Genomic DNA, 27,612 nt, shown 5'->3' with positions numbered 1-27,612 from the left:
CAAATCTGTCACATAGACACGATGTAGAAGTAACATGTTTGGTTTACATTTATTTTGACTTAATCACAACAGAAATTCTGCCTGAAAAATTATGGAGTATTTCATGTTGAGCCCTAAAGCAAAAATGAGTAATTTCAGAAGTAGGCACAGGCTGAGTCTAGCTTTGGGTGTGCTTTATTTTGATTGCGTCCTTAAAGTTGTTCTACAGCGCTGTGCCCCAGCAGAGAAATGAAAACTTCAATAAAGTGACACTGTATTCTAGTGTCTTTTACAAGACAAACTACACTCCAAAGCAAAATGTAGACAATATATGTTTAATAAAGGGCCAGGCTGAATGTTGCCTGTAGGTCATAATAAGGGACAGCACTTGTGATGTGCCACCCCAGGAGCAGCACACAGGAGGTATGACAGAGGCAGGGCTTCTTCCCAACCAATTTCTCCCTTGCTACAGTAACATTTTGTTTCCTCTCTGCATTGGCTGAGCTCCACTGGTTGATGAGTTTAGGGAAGTCCAGGAAAGGCTTTACTATTTCACAGGCCTCCCTGTCCATCATCAGCACAGCAGTCAAGGAGTAGCAGACTTTCAGTGCCTACTGTCCCTGACCCACAGAGTGCCTGCACAGGGGACATAAGGGGCACCTGATGCCCTTATCCCCCTTTATTCCCATGCATGTGTGTGTGTAGGGAAAGGGACAGATGGATAGGTACATTTTTAGCACTTTATAAATCTAATTAGATATAATGATGATTCCTCCATCGCCTACTGAAATGCATCCAGCTCTGGGGTGGAATTCAGTGCAGTGTGATCAGTGAACAGATTGCTCAGCAGTCCAGCTCTCTCCAGGGTCATCTTTTGTTTTGAACTCTACTGACTGGGCCAAAGTGGAGCATGGGCTGAGCCCGCCAGTCCCTGGGCCCCTTTCTGAGGGGTGGAGAGTAGCTGGGGCAGAGGCCAGGCCCGCTGGGGGAACTCGGGACCCGCCTCGGGGTGACGACTCCTGCGAGGAGAGGCACGTCCCTCACTAAGGGCCCTGGGCGAGTGCAGCTGAATCTCTAGCAGCGGCAGTAGGTGGCCTAAGCGGTAAGCGCCCCCCCTGGCGGCTTTCCCACAGCGGCTAACGCGGGGGAGCGCGCAGCTCCCCGGCTCCAGCGTCCCAGAGGCAGAGCCGGTGCGGTGCCGCCCATGCCCGCTAGGGGTGCGGCGCAGCGCAGGGAGGCCCGGCTGCTGCTCCTTCCCCCGGACCCGGAGCGGCGCGCGGCTCGCTGCAGCATGTGGGGCTCGCGGGCCGGCCGGGGGCCGCGATGGCGCCAGCTCCGAGCGATCGCACCCGGCGGGGCCCAGCGGTGGAGCGCTGCGAGCGGCGGCGGGGTGGAGGCCGGCGCGGGCGATCTGCTGCCGGGCGGCTCCTGGAGCCGGGCCCTGCACGGGTCCGCCGCCCTCTGCGGCTCCAAGAACCTGCTCAAGAAATTCGCCTCGAAAACCAAGTAAGTGCCCGGCCCGGGCTGGCCACCCCCCGGGAGCTCCCTTCCCCCAGGGCCGCGGAGCACGGGCCTCCCCGGGCAGCAACCTCCCCGCGGCTGCGGAGCGCCTGCCTTGCCCCGAAAACTGCTGCCACGGTTTGCAGCAACAGCAGCCTCCGAGCCTATGGCTGAGCGCTGGTGTCTACCCTGGCGCCCCCTTCCAGCTGTGTGGAGAGACGCTTCTTGGTTAATATGAAGCCGTTTTATGAATTATCTCCCCCCTGCTGCGGAAGAAACCGCTTTATGTTGTTTACACTTGAGCCGTTTTGCAATGAGACTTAAAAGAAAATCTTCCTCGTGCAGATTGTCCTGGCTTGAGCACACTGCCCCAGGGGGCTGGCTGGTTCCCGTATGTTCAATAGAGAATGAAGTGCTGACTTCCTCCTAGCCCTAGGTATTTGCAGTAAAAGTCACTTAATCTATAGTATGTATACTGCTAAACTCCCAAACTTTAAGTATTCTCCAAAAACGGTATTAAAGGGGAATAAAGTTTGAGGCGATTGGTAATTTAGGGCAAAATACATTATAGGGATGTTTTGTAATTATCCCCAAACCAAGTGCATGGAAATGCACATGGAGATAAGTCAAACCACCTTAAATCTAATGATCCTGCAGTAGCCATAATAAGACATTTTAATAGTTGTGGTCCAGATTAAATTTATTTGTAAAGATACTTTAGGTTCCTTCCGTTCCCCTCTCCTTCCTGCCCCCCCCCCCCCCCCGGGTCTCTACATATGTTAGGGTATGTCTACACTACGAAATTAGGTTGATTTTATAGAAGTCAAACTTTACAAATGGATTTTATACAGTCGACTGTGTATGTCCCCACTAAGCGCATTAAGTCGGCGGATGCGTCCTCACTACCGTGGCAAGCATCGACTCACGGAGCGGTAGGGTGACCAGATGTCCCGATTTTATTGGGACAGTCCTGATTTTTGGGTCTTTTTCTTATATAGGCTCCTGTTACCCCCACCCCCGTCCCGATTTTTCATACTTGCTGTCTGGTCACCCTGTGGAGCAGTGCACTGTGGGCAGCTTTGCCACAGTCTCCGCTGCCCATTGGAATTCTGGGTTAAGCTCCCAGTGCCTGATGGGGCAAAAACAGTGTCGTGGGTGGTTTTGGATACATGTCGTCAGTTGCCCCTCCCTCTGTGAAAGCAACGGCAGACAATCATTTTGTGCCTTTTTTCCTGGGCTACCCATGCAGACGCCATACCACAGCAAGCATGGAGCCTGCTCAGCTCACCGTCACCGCTGCTGTTGTGAGCATTGTAAACACCCTCTTACATTATCCTGGACTATATGCAGAACCGGGCTAAGAGATGCCAGCATGAGGAGGTTTTTGATGAGGACATGGACACAGACGTTTCTGAAAGCATGGGATGTGGCAATTTGGACATCATGGCGGCAGTGGGGCTGATTGATACAGCGGAACGCCGATTATGGGCCCGGCAAACAAGCACAGACTGGTGGGACCACATAGTGTTGCAGGTATGGGATGATTCCCAGTGGCTGTGAAACTTTCGCATGCGTAAGGCCACTTTCCTGGAACTCTGTGAGTTGCTTTCCCCTGCCCTGAAGCGCGGGAATACCAAGATGAGAGCTGCCCTGACAGTTGAGAAGCGAATGGCAATAGCCCTGTGGAAGCTTGCAACGCCTGACTGCTACTGGTTAGTCGGGAATCAATGTAGAGTGGGCAGATCTACTGTGGGGACTGCTGTGGTTCAAGTAGCCAGTGCAATCACTGACGTTCTGCTATCAAGGGTAGTGACTCTGGGAAATGTGCAGGTCATAGTGGACGGCTTTGCTGCAATGGGGTTCCCTAACTGTGGTGGGGCGATAGACGGAACGCGTATCCCTATCTTGGCACTGGACCACCTTGCCAACCAGTGTGTAAACCGCAAAGGGTACTTCTCAATGGTGCTGCAAGCACTGGTGGATCACAAGTGACATTTCACCGACATCAACGTGGGATGGCCGGGAAAAGTTCATGAAGCACGCATCTTAAGGAACTCTGGGCTGTTTGAACAGCTGAAAGAAGGGACTTACTTCCCAGACAAGAAAATTACTGTGGGGGATGTTGAAATGCCAATAGTTATCCTTGGAGATCCAGCCTACCCCTTGCTCCCATGGCTCATGAAGCCAGACACAGGCAGCCTGGACAGTAGTAAGGAGCAGTTCAACTATAGGCTGAGCAAGTGCAGAATGGTGGTAGAATGTGCCTTTGGACGTTTAAAAGCTTGCTGGCGCTGTTTGCTGACTAAGGGTACATCTACACTACAGGGGGGAGTCGATTTAAGATACGCAAATTCAGCTACGTGAATAGCGTAGCTGAATTCGACGTATCGCAGCCGACTTACCCCGCTGTGAGGACGGCGGCAAAATCGACTTCTGCGGCTTTCTGTCGACGGCGCTTACTCCCACCTCCGCTGGTGGAGTAAGAGCGCCGATTCGGGGATCGATTGTCGCGTCCCAACGGGACGCGATAAATCGATCCCCGAGAGGTCGATTTCTACCTGCCGATTCAGGCGGGTAGTGTAGACCTAGCCTAAGTTAGACCTCAGCGCAACCAATATTCCCATTGTTATTGCTGCTTGCTGTGTGCTCCATAATATCTGTGAGAGTAAGGGGGAGACATTTATGGCGGGGTGGGAGGTTGAGGCAAATCGCCTGGTGGCCGATTTTTAGCAGCTAGACACCAGGGCGATTAGAAGAGAACAGCGGGGCGCGCTGCACATCAGAGAGGCTTTGAAAACCAGTTTCATGACTGGCCAGGCTACCGTGTGAGAGTTGTGTGTGTTTCTCCTTGATGCAAACCTGCCCCCTTTGTTGATTTTAATTCCCTGTAAGCCAACCACCCTCCCCCCTTAGATCACAGCTGGCAAAGGAAATAAAGTCACTATTGTTTTGAAACCATGCATTCTTTCTCTATTAATTACAAAAACAAGTGAGATAACTGACAAGGTAGCCCGGGTGGGGGAGGTGGGAAGGACAAGGCCACAATGCTTATTGTAGCCACACTACAAATCAAAACTGTTCGAATGATAGCCTTCTGTTGCTTGGCCATCCTCGGGAGTGGAGTGGCTGAGTGCCCGGGGCCTCCCACCCCCCACCCCCCACCCCCCCGCATGTTTTTGGGCATCTGGGTGAGGAGGATCTGGAACTTGGGGAGGAGGGCAGGCAGTTATACAGTGGATGCAGCGGCGGTCTGTGCTCTTGTTGGCTTTCCTGCAGCTCCACCAGGCGCCTGAGCATGTCCATTTGCTCCCCCATTAGCCTCAGCATCGCATCCCGCCTCTTCTCATCGTGCTTACTTAATGCTTTCCTGGACTCTGCCACTGAATGCCTCCATGCATTCAGCTGTGCCCTATCAGTGCGGGAGGACTGCATGAGCTCAGAAAATATGTCATTGCGAGTGCAGTTTTTTCACCTTCTAATCTTCAATAACCTCAGGGATGGAGATGATAGGGGGAGCATAGAAACATTTGCACCTGCAAGATAATAGAAAGGGAGAGTAAAATTTAAGATGATACATTTCTGAGAACAAAAGGGAGACTCTTTCACAGTGAATCAGGCAATTCACAGCAGACAGCACATGGGCTTTAAGTACAAGGTCGTATTTTGCCTTTTATATTGAGCACCTTTCGGTATGGTGATACATCACACGCGGCTGGGCAACAGAATTCGGTTTTCAAGCAGCCATGGTAAGCCAAAGGGTACGTGGGATTGGCTTCTAACACCTTCATAACGTGGGAATGGTTTCAAACTGCAGTGCCCTCCTTTCCCATAGCAAGCAATGCCGGCTGCGTTTGCCATTTAAAAGGAGGGGCTGCGATTTTCGGGTGGATGTGCAGCACCCACCTCCTCCCCACCCCACTGCGTGGCTATTCTCTGGGACGATCCCTTCCCCCTTCCCCCTGCCGCATGGCTATTCTCCGGGATGATCCCTTTTAGCCAAGCGCAAACAGCCCAGCATGACCTTATACTGTTCCCTTACAAAAATTCCCCTATTTCAACCAGGTGACCATGAATGATGATCATTCTCCTGAGGCTAATACAGAAAGATATAAACCGAATGTTGCTTGAATGCAACCAAAATCCAGGACCATTCACTGCCATGCTTTGTGCTGTAATGATTCCAGACTACTTGCTACTGGCTTGGCGTGGGGAAGTGTCCTACCGTGGAGGACGAAATAAGGCAGCCCTCCCCAGAAACCTTCTGCAAAGGCTTTTAGAGTATCTCCAGGAGAGCTTCATGGAGATGTCCCTGGAGGATTCCCGCTCCATCCCCAGACACGTTAACAGACTTTTCCAGTAGCTGTACTGGCCACGAATGCATCCCAAGTCTTATGGGCAAATCAAACATTAAACACTATGCTTTTAAACCCTGTACTGTAGTTACAAATGTGCACCAGAGGGGCCTTCTCCACCTTCAGGGTTGGGGATCCCGCCTTGGGAGGTTATTGGCTCCAGGGTGATGAAAAGTTCCTGGCTGCTGGGGAGAACGGATTCACCGCTTGCCTGCTGCGCATTCTCCTCCTCCTCCACAAAATCCTCCTCCCTGTTGCATGAAACTCTCCCCTTGCAGGTGTCCATGGACAATGGCGGGGTAGTGGTAGGGTCCCGTCCCCCCCAGAATGCCATGCAGCTGATCATAGAAGCGGCATTATGGGGCTCTGACCCGGAGCGACCGTTTGCCTCCTTTGTCTTTTGGTAGGCTTGCCTTGAGCTCCTTAACTTTCATGCGGCACTGCTGTGTGTCCCTGTTGTAGCCTCTGTCCATCATGCCCTGTGCGATTTTGGCATATATATTAGCATTTCTTCTTTTTGATCGGAGTTCTGCCTGCACAGATTCTTCTCCCCATACAGCAATCAGATCCAGTGTCTCCCGTTTGCTCCATGCCGGTGTTCATTTGCGATTCTTGGGGGACTGCATGGTCACCTGTGCTGCTGAGCTCGCCATGCTGACCGAACAGGAAATGAAATTCAAAAGTTCCTGGGGCTTTTCCTGTGTACCTGGCTAGTGCATCGGAATTGAAAGTGCTGTCCAGAACGGTCACATTGGAGCACTCTGGGATAGCTCCTGGAGGCCAATAACGTTGAATTGCGTCTGCACTACCCCAAATTCGACCCAGCAAGGTTGATTTTAGCGCTATTCCCCTTGCTGGAAAGAAGTACAGAAGTCGATTTTAAGAGCCCTTTAGGTCGATGGAATGGGGTTGCTTGTGTAGACACATTCATTATAAAATCGACCTAATGTGGCTAAATTCAACCTAACCCCATAGAGTAGACTAGGGCTTTCTAAAGTAAAACAATTTGTACACTGAGCACACTTGATGCAATGTCATTGAGAAACTAAGATTCCTTTAATGCCATTTTACTTATGAAGGTGATTTTTCAGAGTAGAATGGCACTTTCATACACACATATGCCTAATATTTCTTTATAGTTTTTAAAAAGTAATTTTTTTTCTTTTCTCTTTTGAAAAGAAAGAAGTTTTGGTATGACAGTCCTACAGTGGGGTCTCATCTGGTAAGTGCAAATTTTCAGTGCATTTATTTACTACCAAGAAATATCAGAATTTTAAAAATGAAGACTAGCAATCTAGTTATCTATAGAATACATAGAGCAGTATTGTTTTAACACCGTAAATGTGCCTGATCCTCTACAGACCTAGGAAGACAAATTTCTGTCCTAAGGAGTTTAGTCTTAGGTTCCAATCCTGCAAACACTTATGCACATGAGTAATTTTACACACACAAATAATGCCATTGAATTGCAGCTCTGACAGCAGAAACTGGGACCTAAATTAGGCATAATATAAGAATAGAGGAAAGGATGCTGCAGTAAAAGTTGGTTTGGTTTAAGTTTAGCACACTTTTTGTTAGTTTCAAGTTTTTGGTGTTTATCGTCCTGTTTGTTTTGTTTTTTATAATGCTTACCACAGTGTCTGCAAGCATTTTCACCAAGTTGCTTGGATTTTCTTGCATGAGACTCACTGAAAAATTTCACTTTTTAGCCTGGTAGTCACTAAAAGTTTTGTTATATGTAACTGTTATACTAATAAAATAATACCAACAGGATCTTCTAAGAGGGATAAGGCAAAATGCCGCGTTTATTATAAATACAGAGAAAGAGCGAGAAATCAGGATATGCAATTCAATATTATTTCACTACCATTCCTTATTCATTCACACACTCATTCATACAAGTTCTGCAGAGTTGTTATAGTTACCAGCCTAGAGGTTGCTCATGGCAGAGTACTAGCCAGGTAGCCTGCACACGAGGGTGGAGCCAAGTCCTTGTCAGATGCGCATCCGATGCTCCTGGAGGGTGGTTGCAGAACGAGACTCAAAGTCCCTGAGTACTTGGTTCTGTTCTTATAGGATTTTGTCCTTATACAAGTCTATGGGAATCGCTTCATCATGCTGATGTTTGTTTGAAGTGATAATCAATCAGCAGATGGCACATCCCTGACGCTGAGTGTTATCTTGTTCTGCTGAGTGTTATCTTGTTCTTCAAGTCTTCAGCCCTCCATCTGGGGGGGTAGGGGGAGGGGCGCTTGGGTGGATTCTGGCTTGCCCTGTGGGGTCATCCGGTTATCTCTGTGCTATGCATTCTTCGGCCATGGGATATCACAGTTATAATTCTTAGGCTGGCACCTTTGATTTGCTAATTATTTATTTGCATCACATGCATTCATTCACATTCATTCTGTATCTTTAAGTCACATCTTGCACTTATGTTTTACTACCTCCTCTTCCTGACATCCTTATTTTACAATTCTATTCTCCAGATATGACAGACTTCCATCAATCTATTTAACTTCTTTGATACAATAGTAGAAAATAAGCAGGATAATAAACGAAGGGGGTAAGAGATTTCTGCAAGACCAATTCCAGAGCACAGTTGTTTTTACAACAACTCTTATCACCTCCTCGGACAGACTCTTTGTCCATGGATGTGCTAGTACAATTAGCAAGTTGTCCTTGTAACTTTTTACATAGAGATACAGGGAGGATAGTTTTAATTAGCTTGTCCTTGGTGCTCGAGCTTCTATATTCCTTTCTGTTGGCTTGATTTGGTTTGGGGCCTAAAAGGGGATATATCTATACCTATGAAATTACAAAACCATATATATAAAACTATCAATATCTCAACATAACCACCTGTTCTGCCTGTAAGGTGGAGCTTTCCTCACTAGACTTTCCTGCCTTATCTCCAGACATATTCAGTCCTAGGCTGCAATCTTGCAAATATCAGAGGGGTAGCCGTGTTAGTCTGAATCTGTAAAAAGCAACAGAGGGTCCTGTGGCACCTTTGAGACTAACAGAAGTACTGGGAGCATAAGCTTTCGTGGGTAAGAACCTCACTTCTTCAGATGCATCTGAAGAAGTGTGGTTCTTACCCACGAAAGCTTATGCTCCCAGTACTTCTGTTAGTCTCAAAGGTGCCACAGGACCCTCTGTTGAATCTTGCAAATGTGTATGAGTAGTCTTATTTAAATCAGTGGGGACTTTTCAAATTGCATAAAGTTAAGCATGTGAAGAGTTTGCTGGATCTGTGGCCCTGGTCTTCAGCGCATAGGCTTATAAACGTAGTTCAAACACTCCACTCTTCTTCAGGTCTGGGTAAGGAAGCACTGTGTAGCTCAGAAGCTTCCACCAACAGAAGTTGGTCCAATAAAAGATATTACCTCACCTACCCTGTCTCCCTTACAAACAAGGACGAGTTTGCCATCTGGGCTCTTGATATCCACAAGAAAGTGACCTGTGATACTCATTCTGTAGCAGTCTTCAGATTGTAATTACCGTATATACTCGTTCATTAGCCCATTTGTTTATAAGCCGACCCCCTAACATGGATAGGTAAAAATAGCAAAAACCGTATGACCCTTTCATAAGCCGACCCTATATTTCAGGGGTTGGAAAACTTTGGCTTCTGGCCCGTCAGGGTAAGCCACTGGCAGGTTGGGATGTTTGTTTACTTGGAGCGTCAGCAGGCATGAAGCCCCTCAGCTCCCTGTGGCCGCGGTTCGCCATTCCCAGCCAATGGGAGCTGCGGGAAGTGATGTCTTTGTCCCTGTTCCTCCCCCACCCCCCCATTCAAAATACTCTACTTTAGATTTTTCATAATCTAGTTCTGTTTACATTTAAAGTTCATAAACAGCATGTTCCATGCTTAAAGTTTTCCTAAGGCATGCCATATTGCAAAATCTGACCCTTTAGGTTTTATCCAAAGTACAATTTGAAAAGCAAACTAAAAAAAATTAGTTTTTGTTAAAAATAATTTTCCTGATTATGTCCACTCCATTTTAGAACACAGATTTACTGAGCTTTAGAGATGGCTAAATTAAAGATGCTACAAAATAAATGAGAAAATAAATCTTGAATATAATACTTTAAGATCACACTTTGCTGATAAAATTGAAAAGTAGTAGAATTACAAAAAACTGTTGTACATTTGTCTAGACTATTTCTTAGTTAATGTTTTTGTTTTTAAAGGTGTACAAGCCATCCAAGTTGGCCACTATACTAAAGGCTACTCAGCAGAAAACTAGGAAAGAAGACAGCATACGCAAAAAGGTCCTAAATATCCTCTTGTATAAAGCTGTGACAGACTTGATGTGCACCTGTGAAGTAAGTCAAGAGGTTTGTGACCTCAAGCTGGAACTCACCAAGGCAAGTACAAAAGCCATAGTTCATGTGAAGTCACTTTGACTAAGTTGTGGAACAAGATAATGCGATATTCAAAAACAACTTTTAGGCGCCAGCCCTCTATTCTGATCTATGCAGGTGGACTGCTGTACCATGCAGCACCTCACGGTCTTCCATGGGGCTCAGGGGGGGCACAGCCGTTTGCCTGCAAAGATCACAATGCACGATCAGGGCCTTAGGCCATGTCTATATTAGGAATACTTGCCAGTGTAGCTATGCCCATGTATGATGCCTGTCCCAGTAGGACACAGTTTATACCGGCTGTGACTGGGGTTCCAGGGGGGCCCACACTGAGGTTACTCAATTAGGGCAAACTGCAAAGAATGGGGCAGACAATCCCCAAAGCTGGTGGATATTCCAATACTTAGATTTACCAAGCCAGCACAAAACAGCTTCTACAATACCTTATTGGTTGCACAGAAGCCAAAACACAGTTCCCTTATAGCAACCCAGCCTTGGGCTTCCACACAGACACCCAAGTCAAATATGATGAAGATTACTTAAAATCTTAATCATATAAGAAAGTTCTACCAATCCCAAAGGATCAGACACATTACCTCCCAAGTTAATGAATATTTCAGATCTTATCCAAATACACGCTTACAGCTAATTCTTAACTAAACTAAAATGTATTTTTAAAAAAAGAGAAAGAATTGGTTAAAAGATCAGTATACATACAGACATGAGTACAGTTCTGAGATCAGTTTCATAGTAGAGATGGCGAGCTTTGGAGTTGCAAAGAGTACTTAGAATTAGTCCATAGATTCAGTCCAATGTTCTTATCCAGGGTGATCCAACTGGGACTGGAGATCTCAGTCTTACGACTTAAGCTTCCCCTGCATAAAGCATCAAGCAGATCTGAGATGAAAAGATCAGATCCCAAGGGTTTTTATACAGTTTTCTGGCAGCCTTTTGACCATACAGTCCTGGGTGAACAATAGGCATTTGAAGTAACCTTCTATTTCCTAAGCATCACTGGTAATTAACTACATGGATTAACATAAGGTAATTATCCATTGAGCAGTTCATATACAATTTTCGACAAATGTCAAAGAGACATAGACAATGACTTATTTCACCCAAGATCCATCTAACTGTTAATATTCCCTTTTGATCTCTAAATCAGTAGCTATAGTAATAGACAGGAATTGTCTGTTTACATGGCTAACATCTAACAAGATATAAGTAAACATATACAATTAGTATCTCCTCTAATTCTCTAACAATATAGGTTTTCTAATGACCATTTATCTACTTTTCTAACATGTTTCTAAGGGTTAAATCTGGGTCATTTATCCTGCGAGTTGCTTAACCCTTTCTGGCCATGTCACACCAGCAAAAGCAGAGTTTTGTTGGTATAACTGCATCTATACTAGAGGCTTTTGTTGTCATAGATGTGTCAATCAGGGATCTCACCTCTTCACACCCCTGACTGACATAGTTAGAATTCTGTAATGTAGACACGGCCCTAGTTCAAAAAGGCCAAGCTAATAACATTACTTTGATGCTAAGCAAGATTAAAAAAGGGGTTGGACCTGTATACGGAGAACAACAATATACAGAGTTGTCATAATTAATGATCAAAACTAATTTGGAAGGGGATTAAACCTCATGTGTCAGGGCTTAAACCAACCTCTAACTATTAGAGATCAGGATGAGACCTAGTGGGACTATCCCACATCTGTGTATTGTGCGATTTTTTTTATACACCTTTCTCTGAAGCATCTCATACTGGCCAGTGTCGGAGACAAGATACTAGACTAGATGGGCCTTAGGTCTGCTGTAGTGTGGGAATTTCTGTGTTCCTAAATGGTTTTCTGAATCTCTGGGGAGTTTTGCAGTTAGTCTTTAACACAATACAAAATTTGAGAGAGAGGCTCTCATAACATGCTTCTTCTCCTGATATAACTATAAGTAATTACTGATATTAGCACATTACAGCAAGTCTCATGCTTATTCTGTCTTCCTCAGGGATGGGGCGGAGTGTGTGTGTAAAAGAGTGATCTCTGAAAAATCTTAACATTTGCCCTTGATTCATATTTGAGGGTTCTGTGTTTATCACCACGCTTCATTGCAGTTCTCGTGGTTCTGTACTATGGCCATCAGATTTCTAGTTAGGAAAACAGGATGGATCCTCTCAGTTCTAGTCCATAATTCACTATAGGCAGTTGATCTCTCTGACACTGCACCCCATAGTCTTTATTGTGGTATTATTATGATATGATTGACATAATTATGATGTATTTTATGCAAGATAAGTCATGTGAAGTGTCATTGGAAAAGTTATGATTTTCTGAATATGATTATCCTGTTTGAATGCATAGATCATTTTTGTATCTGAAGTTATGAATATTCACTATAACTATTTCAAATGTAGTTACACCTGGGTAACGCCCACTAGACAAGATGCTTTCAGTCTAGATAGTGAGTGGGGAAGGGCCTATTCAGGGCAATGGGCTATTAGGAAAAATCTATAGGCCGTTGGAGAAGCTGATCTCCCACTGGTGATGAGCCTTCCTGGGAAACTCCAAAGGCCTGTGAGTAATGGCTGCTATGACTCTACAAGGACACGTGATCAGGCCACATGATGCTGGACTCCATCTTGGGATGTCAGTATTTTTCCACAGACTGGTCTGGGAACCAAGCTTTGAAACAAAGGGTTTCTACCATATGCAAAAGCTATATAAGGCAGGGAGAGACATCATCTGGTGTTCTTCACTCCCCACATAAAAAGACTCATGGAAACACCTGAGGCACAAAGACTGAACAGGGAGAAGTGCTGGATCCAGGCTAAAGGGATTTCTACCCTGTGAATCATAGAATCATAGAATATCAGAGTTGGAAGGGACCTCAAGAGGTCATCTAGTCCAACCCCCTGCTCAGAGCAGGACCAATTCCCAGCTAAATCATCCCAGCCAGGGCTTTGTCAAGCCGGGCCTTAAAAACCTCCAAGGAAGGAGACTCCTTTTTTTTTTTTCCCCATCTTCTATGGAACCAATCACCAGAGACCCCAACCATCAAAAAATCCCCAAATGTGCTTTGTTGCTTCCAACTGATTTCTAGTAAAATCAGTAAAAGGAAAGGAGAAATCTCGAAAGAGGCTCCTGCTCCCACTCACATACGTGAACCCTAATGAAACACCTGGGGATCCCAAGCTGTAAAGCAAGTGCAGCTTGCCCCTTAAGAATCTGCAGCCTGCTTGTATCATCTCTTTGGATATGAATTAGCTGATACTCACCCTATCTAATCTAGTATATTAGGCTTAGTTTGCGTTTTTTGTTTATTTGCTAATCTGCACTGATCTCTTTGCTATCCCTTATAATCACATAAAATCTATCTTTTGTAGTTAATAAATGTGATTTTGCTTTATCTAAACCAGTGAGTTGGAGTAAGTATGGGAATCTTAGCTCAAAGGGCAAAGGCTGTTGCATATTAAGGGAGGGGGCAAACTTTAAGAGCTTACTCTATACAGTTCCCTGTGCAGCGCAAGACAATATAACTTTGGATTTATACTCCAGAGGGGGGGTGCGGGCCTGGGGAGCTGCCTTAGCTGTAGCCTTTCTATTGTTGGTTCATTGCAGGGGCTGGACAGAGAGCCTGCATGTAACTGCAGCTGGGTGTGGCCTTATCTGTATGAAGGCTGGTGAAAGTACAGGCTGGAGGGCTTTGCAGCTTGTCACAGCAATACAGTGTGACAGGGAGCCCATGCTGGTGGATCAGAGGGCTCAGTGGTACCCCAGTTCCAGGTGGCACCCCAGGGGGGAACCCATCACACTCTCCCTTTCCTTAAGAGATTTATGCAGAGACTAAAAACACTCACCCCCAGCCCACAAATACATTCTTTATAGTGCTTGCCCAGTAAAATGTCATAATATCCTAGAAGCTTAAGGTTTGTGTGTGCAGTCTTTATTTATTTTTTAAAAAAAGAACTACACTTAAGTTGGCCACAATAGTGCTTCCTAGTGCCAGATGAAGAATTGGAGTTTGACTCTTGAACTCATGTTTTGTTCCCCAAGTCAGCTGAAGATGTGTGCACATTGCAGAGATACCATCCGCTGTGGACTTGATGAAATGTATTGTGGTTCCTTCTGGCCAGTTTGGATGGGCCTTCTCTTTCCTGGAGGATGCTCCCCCTGCTGTTGTGTAATGAAGGAAGAGACCATTGTGCTCTTATTGCCGACTGGGCTCTCACACAGATAGGAACTGTAGGGGAGAGACTTCAAGATTGATATAATAATTTTATTTTGCAAGTTTTTTTTATTAGGCCATTACAAACTTGTGTTATTGAATATTAAGATATAACTACAAATGTGTTGTAGTCAGGATGCTTGGAAATGCAACAATTAGAGCTGTTGAGCGATTTAAAAAATTGCAATTAAGTGATTAATTCCTGTTAAATAATAATAAAATACCATTTTAAAAAATTTGGATGTTTTTCATATTTTCAAATATTGATTTCAATACAACACAGAATACGGTGTACGGTGCTCACTTTATATTTTTATTACAAATATTTGCACTGTAAAATAAATAAAAGAAATAGAATTTGCTCGTACGTTTATTGAATGATTTTGTTCCTAGATCTTTGGGGTCACCATCTTCCTCTACCCTTGCTCTCAGTTTTGGATCATTGAATAATTGCTTTTTCCTCAAGTCTGAATGCTTTACTACATGCATTTATAAAAATTAGGGCTGTCAAGCGATTAAACAGATTAACCGCGCAGTTAAACAATAAGAGAATACCATCTATTTAAATATTTTTGGATGTTTTCTACATTTTCAAATATATTGATTTCAATTACAACACAGAATACAAACTGTACAATGCTCACTTTATATTTATTTTTGATTACAAGTATTTGCACTGTAAAAAACAGAAGAAATAGTATTTTTCAGTTCACCTAATACAAGTACTGTAGTGCAATCTCTTTATCATGGAAGTTGCACTTATGTACAAAAAACTGCATTAAAAAATAAAACAATGTAAAATTTTAGAGCCTGCAAGTCCACTCAGTCCTACTTCTTGTTCAGTCAATTGCTCAGGTAAACAAACTTGTTTGTATTTGCAGGAGATAATGCTGCCCACTTCTTTTTTACAATGTCACCTGAAAGAGAGAACAAGAGTTCTCATGGCACTGCTGTAGCCAGAGTCGCAAGATATTTACATGCCAGATGCGCTAAAGATTCATATGTCCCTTTATGCTTCAACCACCATTCCAGGGGACATGTGTCCAGGCTGATGACGAGTTCTGCTCGATAACAATCCAAAGCAGTGCGGACCAACGCATGTTCATTTTCATTATCTGAGTCAGAGGCCACCAGCAGAAGGCTGATGTTCTTTTTTGGTGGTTCGGGTTTTGTAGTTTACGCACCGGAGTGTTGCTCTTTTAAGACTTCTGAAAGCATGCTCCACACCTCGTCCCTCTCAGATTTTGGAAGGCACTTCAGATTCTTAGACCTTGGGTTGAGTGCTGTAGCTATCTTTAGAAATCTCACATTGGTACCTCCTTTGCGTTTTGTCAAATCTGCAGTGAAAGTGTTCTTAAAATAAACAACATGTGCTGGGTCATCATCCGAGACGGCTATAACATGAAATATATGGCAGAATGTAGATAAAACAGAGCAGGGGAAATACAATTCTCCCCCAAGGAGTTCAGTCACAAATTTAATGAATGCATTATTTTTTTAATGAGCGTCATCAGCATGAAAGCATGTCCTGTGGAATGGTGGCTGAAGCATGAAGGGGCATATGAATGTCTAGCATATCTAGCATGTAAATACCGTGCAATGCCGGCTACAAAAGTGCCATGCAAATGCCTGTTCTTGCTTTCTGGTGACATTGTAAATAAGAAGCAGGCAGCATTATCTCCAGTAAATGTAAACAAACTTGTTTGTCTTAGTGATTGGCTGAACATGAAGTAGGACTGAGTGGACTTGTAGGCTCTGAAGTTTTACATTGTTTTGTTTTTGAGGGCAGTTATGCAACAACAACAAAATCTACATTTGTAAGTTGCACTTTTACAACAAAGATTGCACTACAGTACTTGTATGAGGTCAATTGAAAAATACTATTTCTTTTATTTTTACAATGCAAATATTTCTAATAAAAAAATAATATACACTGATTTCAATTACAACACAGACTACAATATATTTGAAAATGTAGAAAAACATCCAAGATATTTAATAAATTTCAATTGGTATTCTATTGTTTAACAGTGCGATTAAACCTGCGATTAATCACGATTAATTTTTTAATCACGATTTTTTTTTTGAGTTAATCACATAAGTTAACTGCAGTTAATCGACAGCCCTAATAAAAATCTTTGCATTTTACAGGTATCCCTGTCACCAGACTTTTCAGCATGTCGTGTGTACTGGAACCCTGCTGAAAGTGCAGAGAAGGATGATCGTATTGAAAGTATTTTACAGAAAAGTGCCCCACGTATAAGGTACTGTTGTGTGCTGTAAAGTTTTGTAAACAATCACTCTGCTTCATAAATAGTCACTTTGTCTATTAAGAATTTCTGAAGGGAAATTTCTAAGGTATTTTTACAAATCATGAATGTGACTTTCATTAAAATACTTTGGATCAGGATGTTGGACATCTGCACTTCTAGATATTTTGGGCCAGATTATCTCCCTTGATGAGGCACACAGATGGGCCGCATACTAGCCATATCTGGCAGCTGAAAATTCCCCTCGTGGGGTGCTTTCAACCCATGTATAGCTGGCATATGCAGCTCTTCCACCCAGATCTGCTGAGTAGGGTGTGGCTGGAGTGCCATTTCACTTTGCTAATTGTTAGCTTGTAAAAGGTAGTAGCTTGGGGCTGCTATAAACTACAGTGCAGCCAGGGCTGGAATTGTGCAAGACAGAAAATCAGGGAGCTGCAACTGCCTGCCTGTCCTTTTCTCATTCACTGAGTGTTTTCTGTAAGTCAATATATTATTTCTGTATATTCCTGTAAACCTTTTAGCTGTAAAGAAAGGGATTAATTTTCTCAAGTTTAAAAAAAGTAATTTAGACTGCGTAACTTTTTTGTATATAGAGAAAATCCTGTGTATGTGGGAGCCCTAGAAAATACTGCAGCTGCCCTACTATGTCACATCTTCGTGTACACACACACACTTCACTGAGTTATTCAGTAACATCACTGTAGTCTTTGCTTCAGTAGATGTCCTATAGTTTACATCCTTATCCAACAAACTAGACCTAACTTGGACTTGAGAAATTCCTAGTAGCAGAATGCTACAGAGCATTAATCTATAGTATAGTCCTTTGAAATACTAGAATTTGTCATCTGAACTGATACCCTATAAACTTTGCAAACAGTACCCATGCTTCACAATGTGTTTGTTGCATTTTTATTTAACAAATATTGCATCTGTCTTAAAGATGCTGTACGATTACTCATAGCTGGGGACATTTTATTTTTTCCAGACATCTTTTGATTACCAATCAGGTCCTGAGAACTGTTCCTCCAATCGTGTTTGTTAAAGACAAAGAAGCTGCAGCTATAAAAGAGGTAAGATACAATTGCTGACTCAGCGTGTAAATATCACATGTTGCAGTATGTTTTGGAACAGACATGTAAGAAGAACATGGAAGGCTTAATAGGTGTAATGTTTAAGTAGACACCTAGTTGCTCACTAGATCTGGAAAACAATTTAAATTGAAAACCAATTCCCCGTCTCTGACAACAAGCTTTTCAATGTTTTGATAAGGGTCCCCAATTATTTTGATACTTTGGGGACAGTGGAAAGTAGAGCTATCTTTTTAATTAGTTTTGTTGACTTCATCTATAAAAACTTCTGAAGAGAAGAACACTGTCTAAAGATGCTTCCGGAAGATAGATAGGTTAATCCAGGAGAGAGATACATTAAATAACCTCAAATGAAAGACAGGAAACTACGGTCTTTATAACTTTATGCCAAAAAGGAAGCAGAGCAGTGATGATGGTGACCAGCTGGCTAACTGCATTGCAGCTGGTTCAACTGTTATTTTTTTGTAAAAGGCGCTGGAATCTAATGGAGAGAAACAGGGATATTGTATATGGAGGATAATATCTAGCTAAAGGTAGCAGGCTTGCATACTAGTGGAAGTACTTTTAGAATAGTAATGTCTTCTAGGAATTCATTATTATTGAGCATGAGGAGGTAATATTAGGATTGTGAGATTCCCACAAATTAGAGAGCACAGTGATACTCTGGAGTCCTTTGAAGAATGAATTGAACTAGAGGATAACAACATTAAAAATTGAGCTAATTCATGAGGTCCTGTGACCTAAATTAGCAGACTGTTAGATAAAGAGCTATTACTATCCGGTTACATAATTATGAGTATCAGAGTCACAAGAGCATCCACTGCACAACTAGCAACCTTGGAAGAGGCAGCGAGTGTTTCATTTCTCACCAATGCACTAGAAATACGAAGTGAACAGCTGAATTTCCTTTGGTCAGTGAGGGGATCTACATTGCAACTGCAATTGTGCCTCCCCGCCCAGGTAGACAGACTTGCACTAGCTTTAACTTGAGATAGCACGCTAAAAATAAATGTGAACATGGCTGCATAGGCAGCAGCTCGGACTAGCCACCTGAGCTCGGACCCAATGGGCTGGGTAGGCTTGGTGGACTCAGGTGGCTAGCCTGACCCACCACCCATGGCACAACTTCCACGCTGCTGTTTTTAGCATTCTCACTTGAGTCTGTCTACCTGGACTGGAAGGACAAAGCCAGCTGCAGTGCAGACATACCCAAAGGCAGTGATAAATCCAGAAAATGTTTTTTGTTAGCATACGCCACCACAGTGAAAGTGCCTTTTTACCCCACCACCAACAGGCAAAGTTTAGGCACATTAATGCTCAATTTAGGGTTGTTTAGTCCTCTGTCCCAGCCTGCAGATATAATTCCTTCATCTTTCCAGAAGTAACACAAGGATTTCTCAGAAACCTAACAGTGATTATCAGAACACCCAGAAGAAGCTTTAAATCTCTACTACAGGACCCAACTTTCAAGTCAATTTTTATATGCAATCTGTACTTCAAATAAACTAAAAACCAGACACCAACCCCCAGTAGAGGAAACTTTAAATCTTATAAGAGGGGAGAGAGACTGTTACTTTCACCTCCTAATACAAGGAAAAAACAAAAGGAATAAAAGACTGATGAGGAAAAAAATTCACAGAAAAGGATTATTACAAAACCTTACATTTGGTAAAACTTTCACAACTATAACACACGAGATTTCTGGTCCTGGACAGACTGATCTCTTTAAGTAGTTGTGGGGTGGTGGTGGTGGTATTTTTTTCTTTTTAAATTAAATCTCTTACATACAAGATTGGGACAGAAAATTTGAAGTATATGTACATTGGTAAAGGGAAAAATTTACAAGAATAAAGTGAAATCTAACCTAAAATGAGGAATTCTTAATTAACCAAAAACTAAATTCTCTCTCCAGTCCACATCAAATATATGCCAAACCCTTGAAAGTCACAGTAGTCCACTAATTAATTATTCAATTTGGTGTAAAGATCCCAATAAGGTATGTACTTCCTGGCAATTCCATAGACTGATAAGTTAGGTCTTCACTATCTCTGTTAGAACATCTACTCCATCCCAAGTCTAGTGGCAGATTATTACCTACAGTACATTTCATAGTATTTATTGAGAGGCCTTGTAAATTAAGTGGATGACTTTTATTGAAAATACAGACCATTTTGAAATGGATACTTTCCAGAAACCCAGAGGGAAGCAGCTATGTTACTCACAGACCTGTTCACTGTCTCATTCTGACTTGTTTCCTTTATGAATGTAAACAGAATAGATTTAATAGTGGATATATGTTTTCTATTTTTTCAATTGTTTACAGATTGATAGGTTATTGGCAATTGCTGATTTTGGACCTCAGGGAGAAAAAGACACTTTGGCTGAAAACGACTTTAGGTAGGTTTTTTGTTGTTTATTAAATGAAATTTTGCAACAAGTATTTTCATTTATGGATATCCGATTAAAAATGGAAAGAATATTTATTTAAAGATACAGAAAATAATTATGCTGTGTGTCTATTTTGTATTTATCTCTAGCCCCTATTGTGGTATCTAATTGTTAGCATCTTAAGAATTTAGTATAATGGAGTTATGAAAAAAGACAAAGGAAAAGTTAGCGCAGTTTAAAGAAGTCCTTATGTAGACATCTTGCCTTTCAAAAGAGTGACTGACTACCATATATAACGGTAGAGGGATATTGAGTAGTCAGTTATAACAAAAACCCACCCATAAGACAAACAAAATGTAGGGGACAGTGTTTTACTGTGTATTTACAGTGTCTAGCACAATGAGCCCCACCTACTGATTGGAGCCGCCACGTGATACCAAAATACCACAGATATTCTGTAAAGAGCCATCCTTACCTCTCTTACCCCTTAGATTGTTAACACCGAAAACAATTTAAAAACCTACATTTACATCTTGCTCTTTATGCTTTGGATTCCTTGTGCATTTCACTCCATGTGGACATTTATTTCATAGTCTCTTTTGCCTTCTGGTTCTTGTGTGCTAGCACGGTGCTCCAGTGCATAGGTCACAAGTACTGCAAGGGAAAATGTATTTAATTTAGATGTATGGACCTTAGTATGGCAGTGGAAAATGATTGGAGTAGTATATGGGACAGAGTCACATGTAGGACCATGAAGAGCAACATGTAGCTCACTATTTTGGGGTTAACTGCGTGGATTTAAAAACCAGCAACTTTCTGCTCAGTTGGTGATCTCGGCATTTTCTGTTATCCCAATCTACAATATGCTCTTCTGCAGAGCATGGTGCTTCTGAAGGCAATATCTATGTGCAGAAAGTCAGTAACCATAAGTCAAATGTTTTTGTTTCAGTAATTTACAGGCTGTAGGTTCGAGCCATAGGTGCTGACTTGCCCTCTGCCCTATGGGTGCTTGACCCTGGCCCCGTTCCAATTCCACCTTCTTTCCCCAAGTCCCCACCCCTGTCCCGCCTCTTTACTGCCTCCTCTCCCAAGCGTGCCACATTCCCACTCCTTCCCCTCCCTCCTGGAAAGTCCTAAATGCCACCAAACAGCTCTTAGGTGGCTGTCCAGAAGTGCTGGGAGGGGGAGGAGTGGGGACACAACGCGCTCGGGGGAGGAGGAGGCTAGGAGGGGGTGGAGGCCGGGGAAGCTTGGCTGCTAGTGGGTGCAGAGCACCCGCTAATTTTTCCCCGTGGGTGCTCCAGCCCCGCAGCACCCACGGAGTCGGCGCCTATGCTTCGAGTTTCCTGGATGGTAGTTTCTATGGAAGTGCAGTCTTAGCTCATTGGCTCATGATCTATGTCTTAGACTAGGGCAGGGGTCGGCAACCTTTCAGAAGTGGTGTGCTGAGTCTTCATTTATTCACTTTAATTTTAGGTTTCACATGCCAGTAATACATTTTAACATTTTTTAGAAGGGGTCTCTCTATAAGTCTATATATAATATAACTAAACTACTGTTGTATGTAAAGTAAACAAGGTTTTCAAAATGTTTAAGAAGCTTCATTTAAAATTAAATTAAAATGCTGATCTTAAGCCGCCGGCCCGCTCAGCCCATTGCCAGCCTGGGGTTCTGTTCACCTAGGCCGGCAGTGGGGTCCCAGCCGCCGGCCCCGCTCAGCCCACTGCCAACCTGGTGCTCGGGGTGGGGATGTGGGAGGTGCAAGAGTCAGGGTAGGGAGTGTGGGGAGTGCAGGAGTCAGGGCAGGGGATATGGGGGGGCTGGGTATGTGTGGGGAGTGCAGGAGTCAGGGGAGGGGGTGTGGGAAGTGCAGGAGTCAGGGCAGGAATGTGGGGGGGCTGGATATGTGTGGAGGGTGCAGGAGTCAGGGCAGAGGGCTGGGAGTGTGTGAGGGGGTGCAGGAATCAGGGATGGGGTTGTGGGGGGGATGCTGGGATGCAAGGGGGGTGCAGGGATCAGGGCAGAGGGCTGGGGGGTGGGCTGGGATCAGGGGGGTGCTCCGAGCCCCCTGAGCGGCTCACGGCAGGGGGCTGGAGGGATACACCCCACTCCTACCCTCCTTTCCCCAGCCTCTTCTCCGCCTCCTTACTGGTCTGAGGAGCGAGGGCGCTGGGGCTGCTCTTCTCCCCTCCCTCGCAAGGGCCATCGGTGGCAGGGAGGGAGAGGAGGCGGGGCTCGACGCAGCACGTTGGGGGAAGAGGCGGGGGAGGGGGAAGCTTGGCTGCTGGCGGAGTCTGCCCTACAGCAGCAGCCGGCAGGACCAAACTTGCTTCTGCCCCTGCCAGAGAGAGCAGAAGGCAGGCAGCAGAGAAGAGCAGGCTGGGTCGGGCAGGATTTTTAATGCCATGCTGCTGCCTGCCGGGGTCCGGCTCAGCCCGCTGCCGGGGTTCGGCAGCGGGCTGAGTGGGACCCCGGCAGGCAGCAGCGTGCCATTAAAAATCAGCTCACGTGCCGTCTTTGGCACGCGTGCCATAGGTTGCCGACCCCTGGACTAGGGAGACTTCTGTACTAAATTTTACAGTATATTGAAGGACATGTCACTTTAGATCCCAAAATTTTAAGTATTTATAACATGCTAATTTCCATAATACTTGAAACCCTAAAAAGTTCTAAAGTAAGTGATATCTGCATCACTCTTTCCCCTTCACAGTAGGATTTGTTTTATATAGCGGTAATGCTAAATCAGAGGGCTCATCTACCAAGTTTACTGATATAATTATATTGCTCTAGTTATACCAGTATAACTGCCCCTGTGGACAGTCTTATTCTGGAATAAGCAGTATAGTTGTACCAGTATATTTCCCCATGTAGACAAGCCCTGAGTCTTGAATCTTTCTCTGAAGATGGTAAAAATATAAATAAATTCTAATCCCTTGAGGAACTGAACTGAACAAACTGTTTAAAATGATGGTGATTCCAGGCGGAGTGCTATTGAAACCGTATTTTCAGACTGGAAATAAGGTGTAAATTTTTAATGGTGAGAGCAATTAACCATTGAACAATTAACCAAGGGTCATGGTGGATTCTCTATAACTAGGGCCTTATCAAATTCACAGTCCATTTTGGTCAATTTCATGGTCATAGGAATTTTAAAATCATCAATTTCATGATTTCAGCTATTTAAATCTGCAATTTCATGGTGTTGTAATTGTAGGGGTTCTGACCCAAAATGGGGCGAGAGGGGTCGCAAGGTTATTGTAGGGGGGGGTTGTGGTACTGCTACCCTTACTTCTGTGATGCTGCTGGCAGCGGCACTGCCTTCAGAGTGGCTGCTGGTCAGGAGCCCAGCTCTGAAGGCAGAGCCACGACCAACAGCAGCACAGAAGTAAGGATGGCATGGTATGGTATGGCCACCCTTACTTCTGTGCTGCTGCTGGTGGGTTGCTGCCTTCAGAGATGTTGCTCAGTCAACAGCTGCCGCTGTCTGGCTGCTCAACTCTGAAGTCAGCACAGAATAAGGGTGGCAATATTGTGATCCCCCCTAAAATAACCTTGTAACCTCCCTGCAATTCCCTTTTGGGTCAGGACCCCCATTTGAGAAACACTGATCTCGCCTGTGAAATCTAAAAGCGCACAAAAGACCAGCTTTCACAGTCCATGATGTATTTTTCATGGCCATGAATTTGGTAAAGCCCTATCTATAACTGACAATTTTCAGATCAAGTTTGGATGTTTTTCTAAAAGATCTGCTCTAGGAATTATTTTGGGGAAGTCCTGTGGCCTGTATTATACAGGTCAGACTAGATCAGGGTTCTCAAACTATGGTTTGGGACCCCAAAGTGGGTTGCGACCCCATTTTAATGGGTTTGCCAAGACTGGTGTTAGACTTGCTGGGACCCAGGGCTGAAGCCAAAGCCTGAGCCCAACTGCTTGGGGCTGAAGCTAAAGCCAGAGGGCTTGAGCCCTGGGCAGCGGGGCTCAGGTTACAGGCCCCCCACCCGGAGCTGAAGCCCTTGGGCTTTGGCCTCCACTGCCCGGTGCGGCAGGGCTTGAGTGGGCTCAGGCTTCGGTCCCCCCTCCTGGGGTAGTGTAGTAATTTTTGTTTTCAGAAGGGGGTCGTGGTGTAATGATGTTTGAGAACTGCTGGACTAGATAATCACAATGGTCCCTTTTGGGCTTGGAATCTGAGAGTTTAAAAAGGCTTCTTTGTTTCCCTCTGATTTCACACGATGATCTCTTGATAAAGAAGCTTAGTAAAAGTCATTGTGCCTTAAAGTTTTATAGTACAGTTTACCATGTGCCTCTTAAAACATACTTTTTTTTTCGCAGTGAATCAAAGTCTTCTGCATCATCTTCTGACATGGCAGCTTCGTCCATCCCAGCTGATCTTTTTGGGATCGATCATGAAGTGCTCAATAAGCAAATAATGGAGTACAAAAAAATGAAAAAGGTGAAGGACACAGAAGGCATTGGGTGGGCAGAACAGCAGCAGATGCAGCTGGCTGAGATACAAAAGCAAAAGAAAATGAAAAAGAAGAAAATAAGGAATCCCTTTGAGAATGATATCACACCACAGAAATATCTGCTGGACAAATATAGTGAAGATTCTTTGGATGATGACATTGCACCTTCTCAAGATAGTGACCTGGAGTATGAATTACAGGAAGTGATAGATGAACTAGAGGTAGATGATGACAGAAATCCATCTACTACCAAACTTAAGTGAAATTAAAAAGCTTAAAAAAAAAAAAAAACCAACAGTTGGTAATGAATTATATTAGAGTAACCACAGAATTACAACTTCTGTGCTGCTTATTTACCACCTCCTTTCCATCTTCTCCAAAATATGTGGAAGTGAATCAAGTACTACAAGTTTTCATGGGAAAATAATTTTTAAAATCCTGCTTATAATAAATCTGAGAAGATGAGCTCTTCTGAACTAAAATAATTAAGAAATATTATGGTTGTCAAAAGTAAAATACCCTTATCAGCTTTAGACTGAGATGAAACTTCTTGTAAATACATTATGTACCACCCAAAAAGCTTATTACCTATGCCTTTATATAAGTGCAAGGAACTGTCAAAAATGAAAATATTTCAAAAAACTTGATTATAGTAGAAACATGCTAAACTACATTTCAGTATCCTGCAAACTTTGTATATGCACAAAAATGTGCTTTCCTTACTTCTCAAAGATTTAATAGAGTGCTTTGTGCTGTGATCTCATATTACTAAAGCTTATTTTTACAAACTATGTATAAGTATTGAAGTATTACATCTAAAACTACTAAAATAGACAAATTACCATAATAGTATGACTTCCATGCAGTCAGGCAAGATTCAGGCTCCAAGAGAGACATTTTTTTGCTGGGAGTAGAATGAGTGGTCATGGCCTATGTACTTATTTCCTTGGCTACATTTTTTTACAATATGCACGTTTCCTGTTTCTACCTTTGAGCAGGGGCGGACGCTAAACAGCTCACAATTTGCAGAACTTTAGAAAGCAACTGATATTCAAACCTTCAGTTAACCAGCAGTTTCTCTTGTAACTCTCCTTCCCCTTGGAGCCTTGTTTTCACTAAGAAAAAGGGTGTGTTTTGATAAGTGGTACTAGCCCTGGTCTACATTACAAACTTATGTCGTATAATTACATTGCTCAGGAGTGACACAGTCATACCAACCTAACTCATAGTTTAGACAGCACTATGTTGAAGGGTGGGCGTCTCCCATCAATGTACCTACTGCCTCTCGGGTAGGTGGAGTGCCTACATCAAAGAGGAAGTTCTCCCATCTGCATAGGTAGCATCTTCATTAAGGGCTACAGCTGCAGCTAACTGATTAGCTGGTGAAGGTAAACCCTAGGCTTCCCCAGGGATGACCTTAGCCATCTAACACGTTAAAACTACAACCTGCCTTGTCTCCACTAGGATATTAACACATTACAGTAGGAAAAAAGGTAGGGTAGTTAGATATGGTCTGTATCTCTAACTCCTCTCCAAAACATTAAAAATTCTTTAAGGGCACGTAACTTGAATGACAGTTGAGGCATCTCTTTACTAGGGAAAAAAAGGTGTGTTCTTAACTTGAGTTAGCTAACACAAGATAAAATCCTAGTGAAGGCACAGTAGTTTGTAGTTTACATATGAGTTAGCAGATAGAGTTAAAGACTAGGTGAGTGAAAATAAGGCTTATTCACTACTCCTAGCCTCATGAAGACCAAAATGGCTTAGTCTTTCTGATGGCTTCACAAATGTCTCATTCTCCCTCTCCACTTCTGTTTTGCACCTCAAGGGGAAGCCAGTCTGAACAAATCTTCCTTACATAGGCACAAAGGCAGAGATAGCTGCTGTTATCTGGCCATTTTTCCTCATCAAGTAACTTGATACCCAGCTAGGTTTATCTGCAGAGCCTGTTAACTTCTGTTGTTTCCCTTCCCCATCTCAAGTACAGGCTCTAGATATATAAATTTGCTTAATTTACACGTTTTTTTCCTGCAGAGTTTGTGGTGCTTTATTTGTTCAGTTCAGAATTCAGTAATTCACAAGGGGCCTCCTGCTTGCTAGTGCAAATCAGCAAGATCCCACTACAGTGAGATCAGTTGGGTTGTGTCTGCACTGTGTTCTAATGTTCCGTGCTTAAGACATATGAACTCTTTTTCCCTGAGTAAATCCATCAGTACAACATTCTTCTAAGATTCTTCTGTTTGGATCAATTCAATTTTGACTCCCTTTTTTCATTACAATTATTTTTTGTCCATTTCATTTTACAGATTGTCAGATTTTTAACAATTTACAAAATCTCAGTGTCTCTTTGGGCATAATACAACCTATATCTATAGCTATCTCTCTCTCTCTCTCTCTCTCTCTATATATATATATATATATACACACACACACACACACACATTAACTGAACTGACAGTCTTAGGTTCTGCTCTTGGAAGAGTATGGTAAACATTTTTAGTTCATAACTTAATATCAAACCAGACAAAAACAAAACTTGTCAACCAAACACCACGAAGGGATGTGCTGATTATTACTATTTTAAAGAAAATACCGTGCCACAGTGGCACCAATGTTAGTTTGAGCAATGAGGTATTTATTCCTTTGGAGGAAGGACTGAAGAAAGGGTGAAGTTCTATAAATGTTACTGTAGATAGTATCCTCATAAAAATACTAATTGAGGCCATGACTCAGCAATTCATTTAAGTACATGCCTAACTTTAAGCATTTGAATGTTTTCACTAACTTCAATGTGCTTAACCACTGTGTGGAATCAAAGCCTGGTATTCTATACACTCAGTCTCTCTCTCTTAAATTTCTTGCTATAGTCAAATATATGAACTAGGGACAATTGTAGTTGTCTTTCGAGCTAAATCCCAACCTGCCCCTCCCTGGGCACATACCTTGTTCAACACTGGTTATCTGCTCCTCCAGCCCA

General features: G+C 43.4%; 1 protein-coding gene across 3 annotated transcripts; it reads left to right on the top strand.

Moving 5' to 3' along the window:
- Positions 1 to 1,121: 1,121 nt before the first annotated feature.
- On the top strand, positions 1,122 to 26,853 carry RBFA (ribosome binding factor A). Of its 3 annotated transcripts, none has more exons than XM_005281494.5 (7): positions 1,122 to 1,485; positions 7,011 to 7,053; positions 10,026 to 10,202; positions 16,578 to 16,690; positions 17,682 to 17,766; positions 20,108 to 20,181; positions 24,502 to 26,853. In XM_005281494.5, the coding sequence occupies exons 1-7, from the start codon at positions 1,184 to 1,186 to the stop codon at positions 24,896 to 24,898; spliced, it is 1,191 nt and encodes a 396-aa protein (XP_005281551.4). In that variant the 5' UTR covers positions 1,122 to 1,183; the 3' UTR covers positions 24,899 to 26,853. The 3 variants fall into 3 exon arrangements, with proteins under 3 accessions (XP_005281551.4, XP_065441176.1, XP_023957881.2); XM_065585104.1 differs by having other exon boundaries at positions 1,169 to 1,485; positions 7,015 to 7,053; XM_024102113.3 differs by lacking the exon at positions 7,011 to 7,053 and having other exon boundaries at positions 1,169 to 1,485.
- Positions 26,854 to 27,612: the final 759 nt, after the last annotated feature.

Source organism: Chrysemys picta, chromosome 2, assembly GCF_011386835.1.
Source record: "Chrysemys picta bellii isolate R12L10 chromosome 2, ASM1138683v2, whole genome shotgun sequence".
NCBI classification, from domain to species: Eukaryota; Metazoa; Chordata; order Testudines; family Emydidae; genus Chrysemys; species Chrysemys picta.
This window is presented reverse-complemented; position numbering and strand designations above follow the sequence as displayed.

Excerpts from the sequence above, each read along its gene's own strand:
- RBFA (XM_005281494.5), top strand. The coding sequence starts at position 1,184 with ATGCCCGCTAGGGGTGCGGCGCAGCGCAGGGAGGCCCGGCTGCTGCTC. Across the intron at positions 10,203-16,577 it reads TCAAGCTGGAACTCACCAAG|GTATCCCTGTCACCAGACTT; the intron begins GCAAGTACAAAA and ends TGCATTTTACAG. Across the intron at positions 17,767-20,107 it reads AAGCTGCAGCTATAAAAGAG|ATTGATAGGTTATTGGCAAT; the intron begins GTAAGATACAAT and ends AATTGTTTACAG.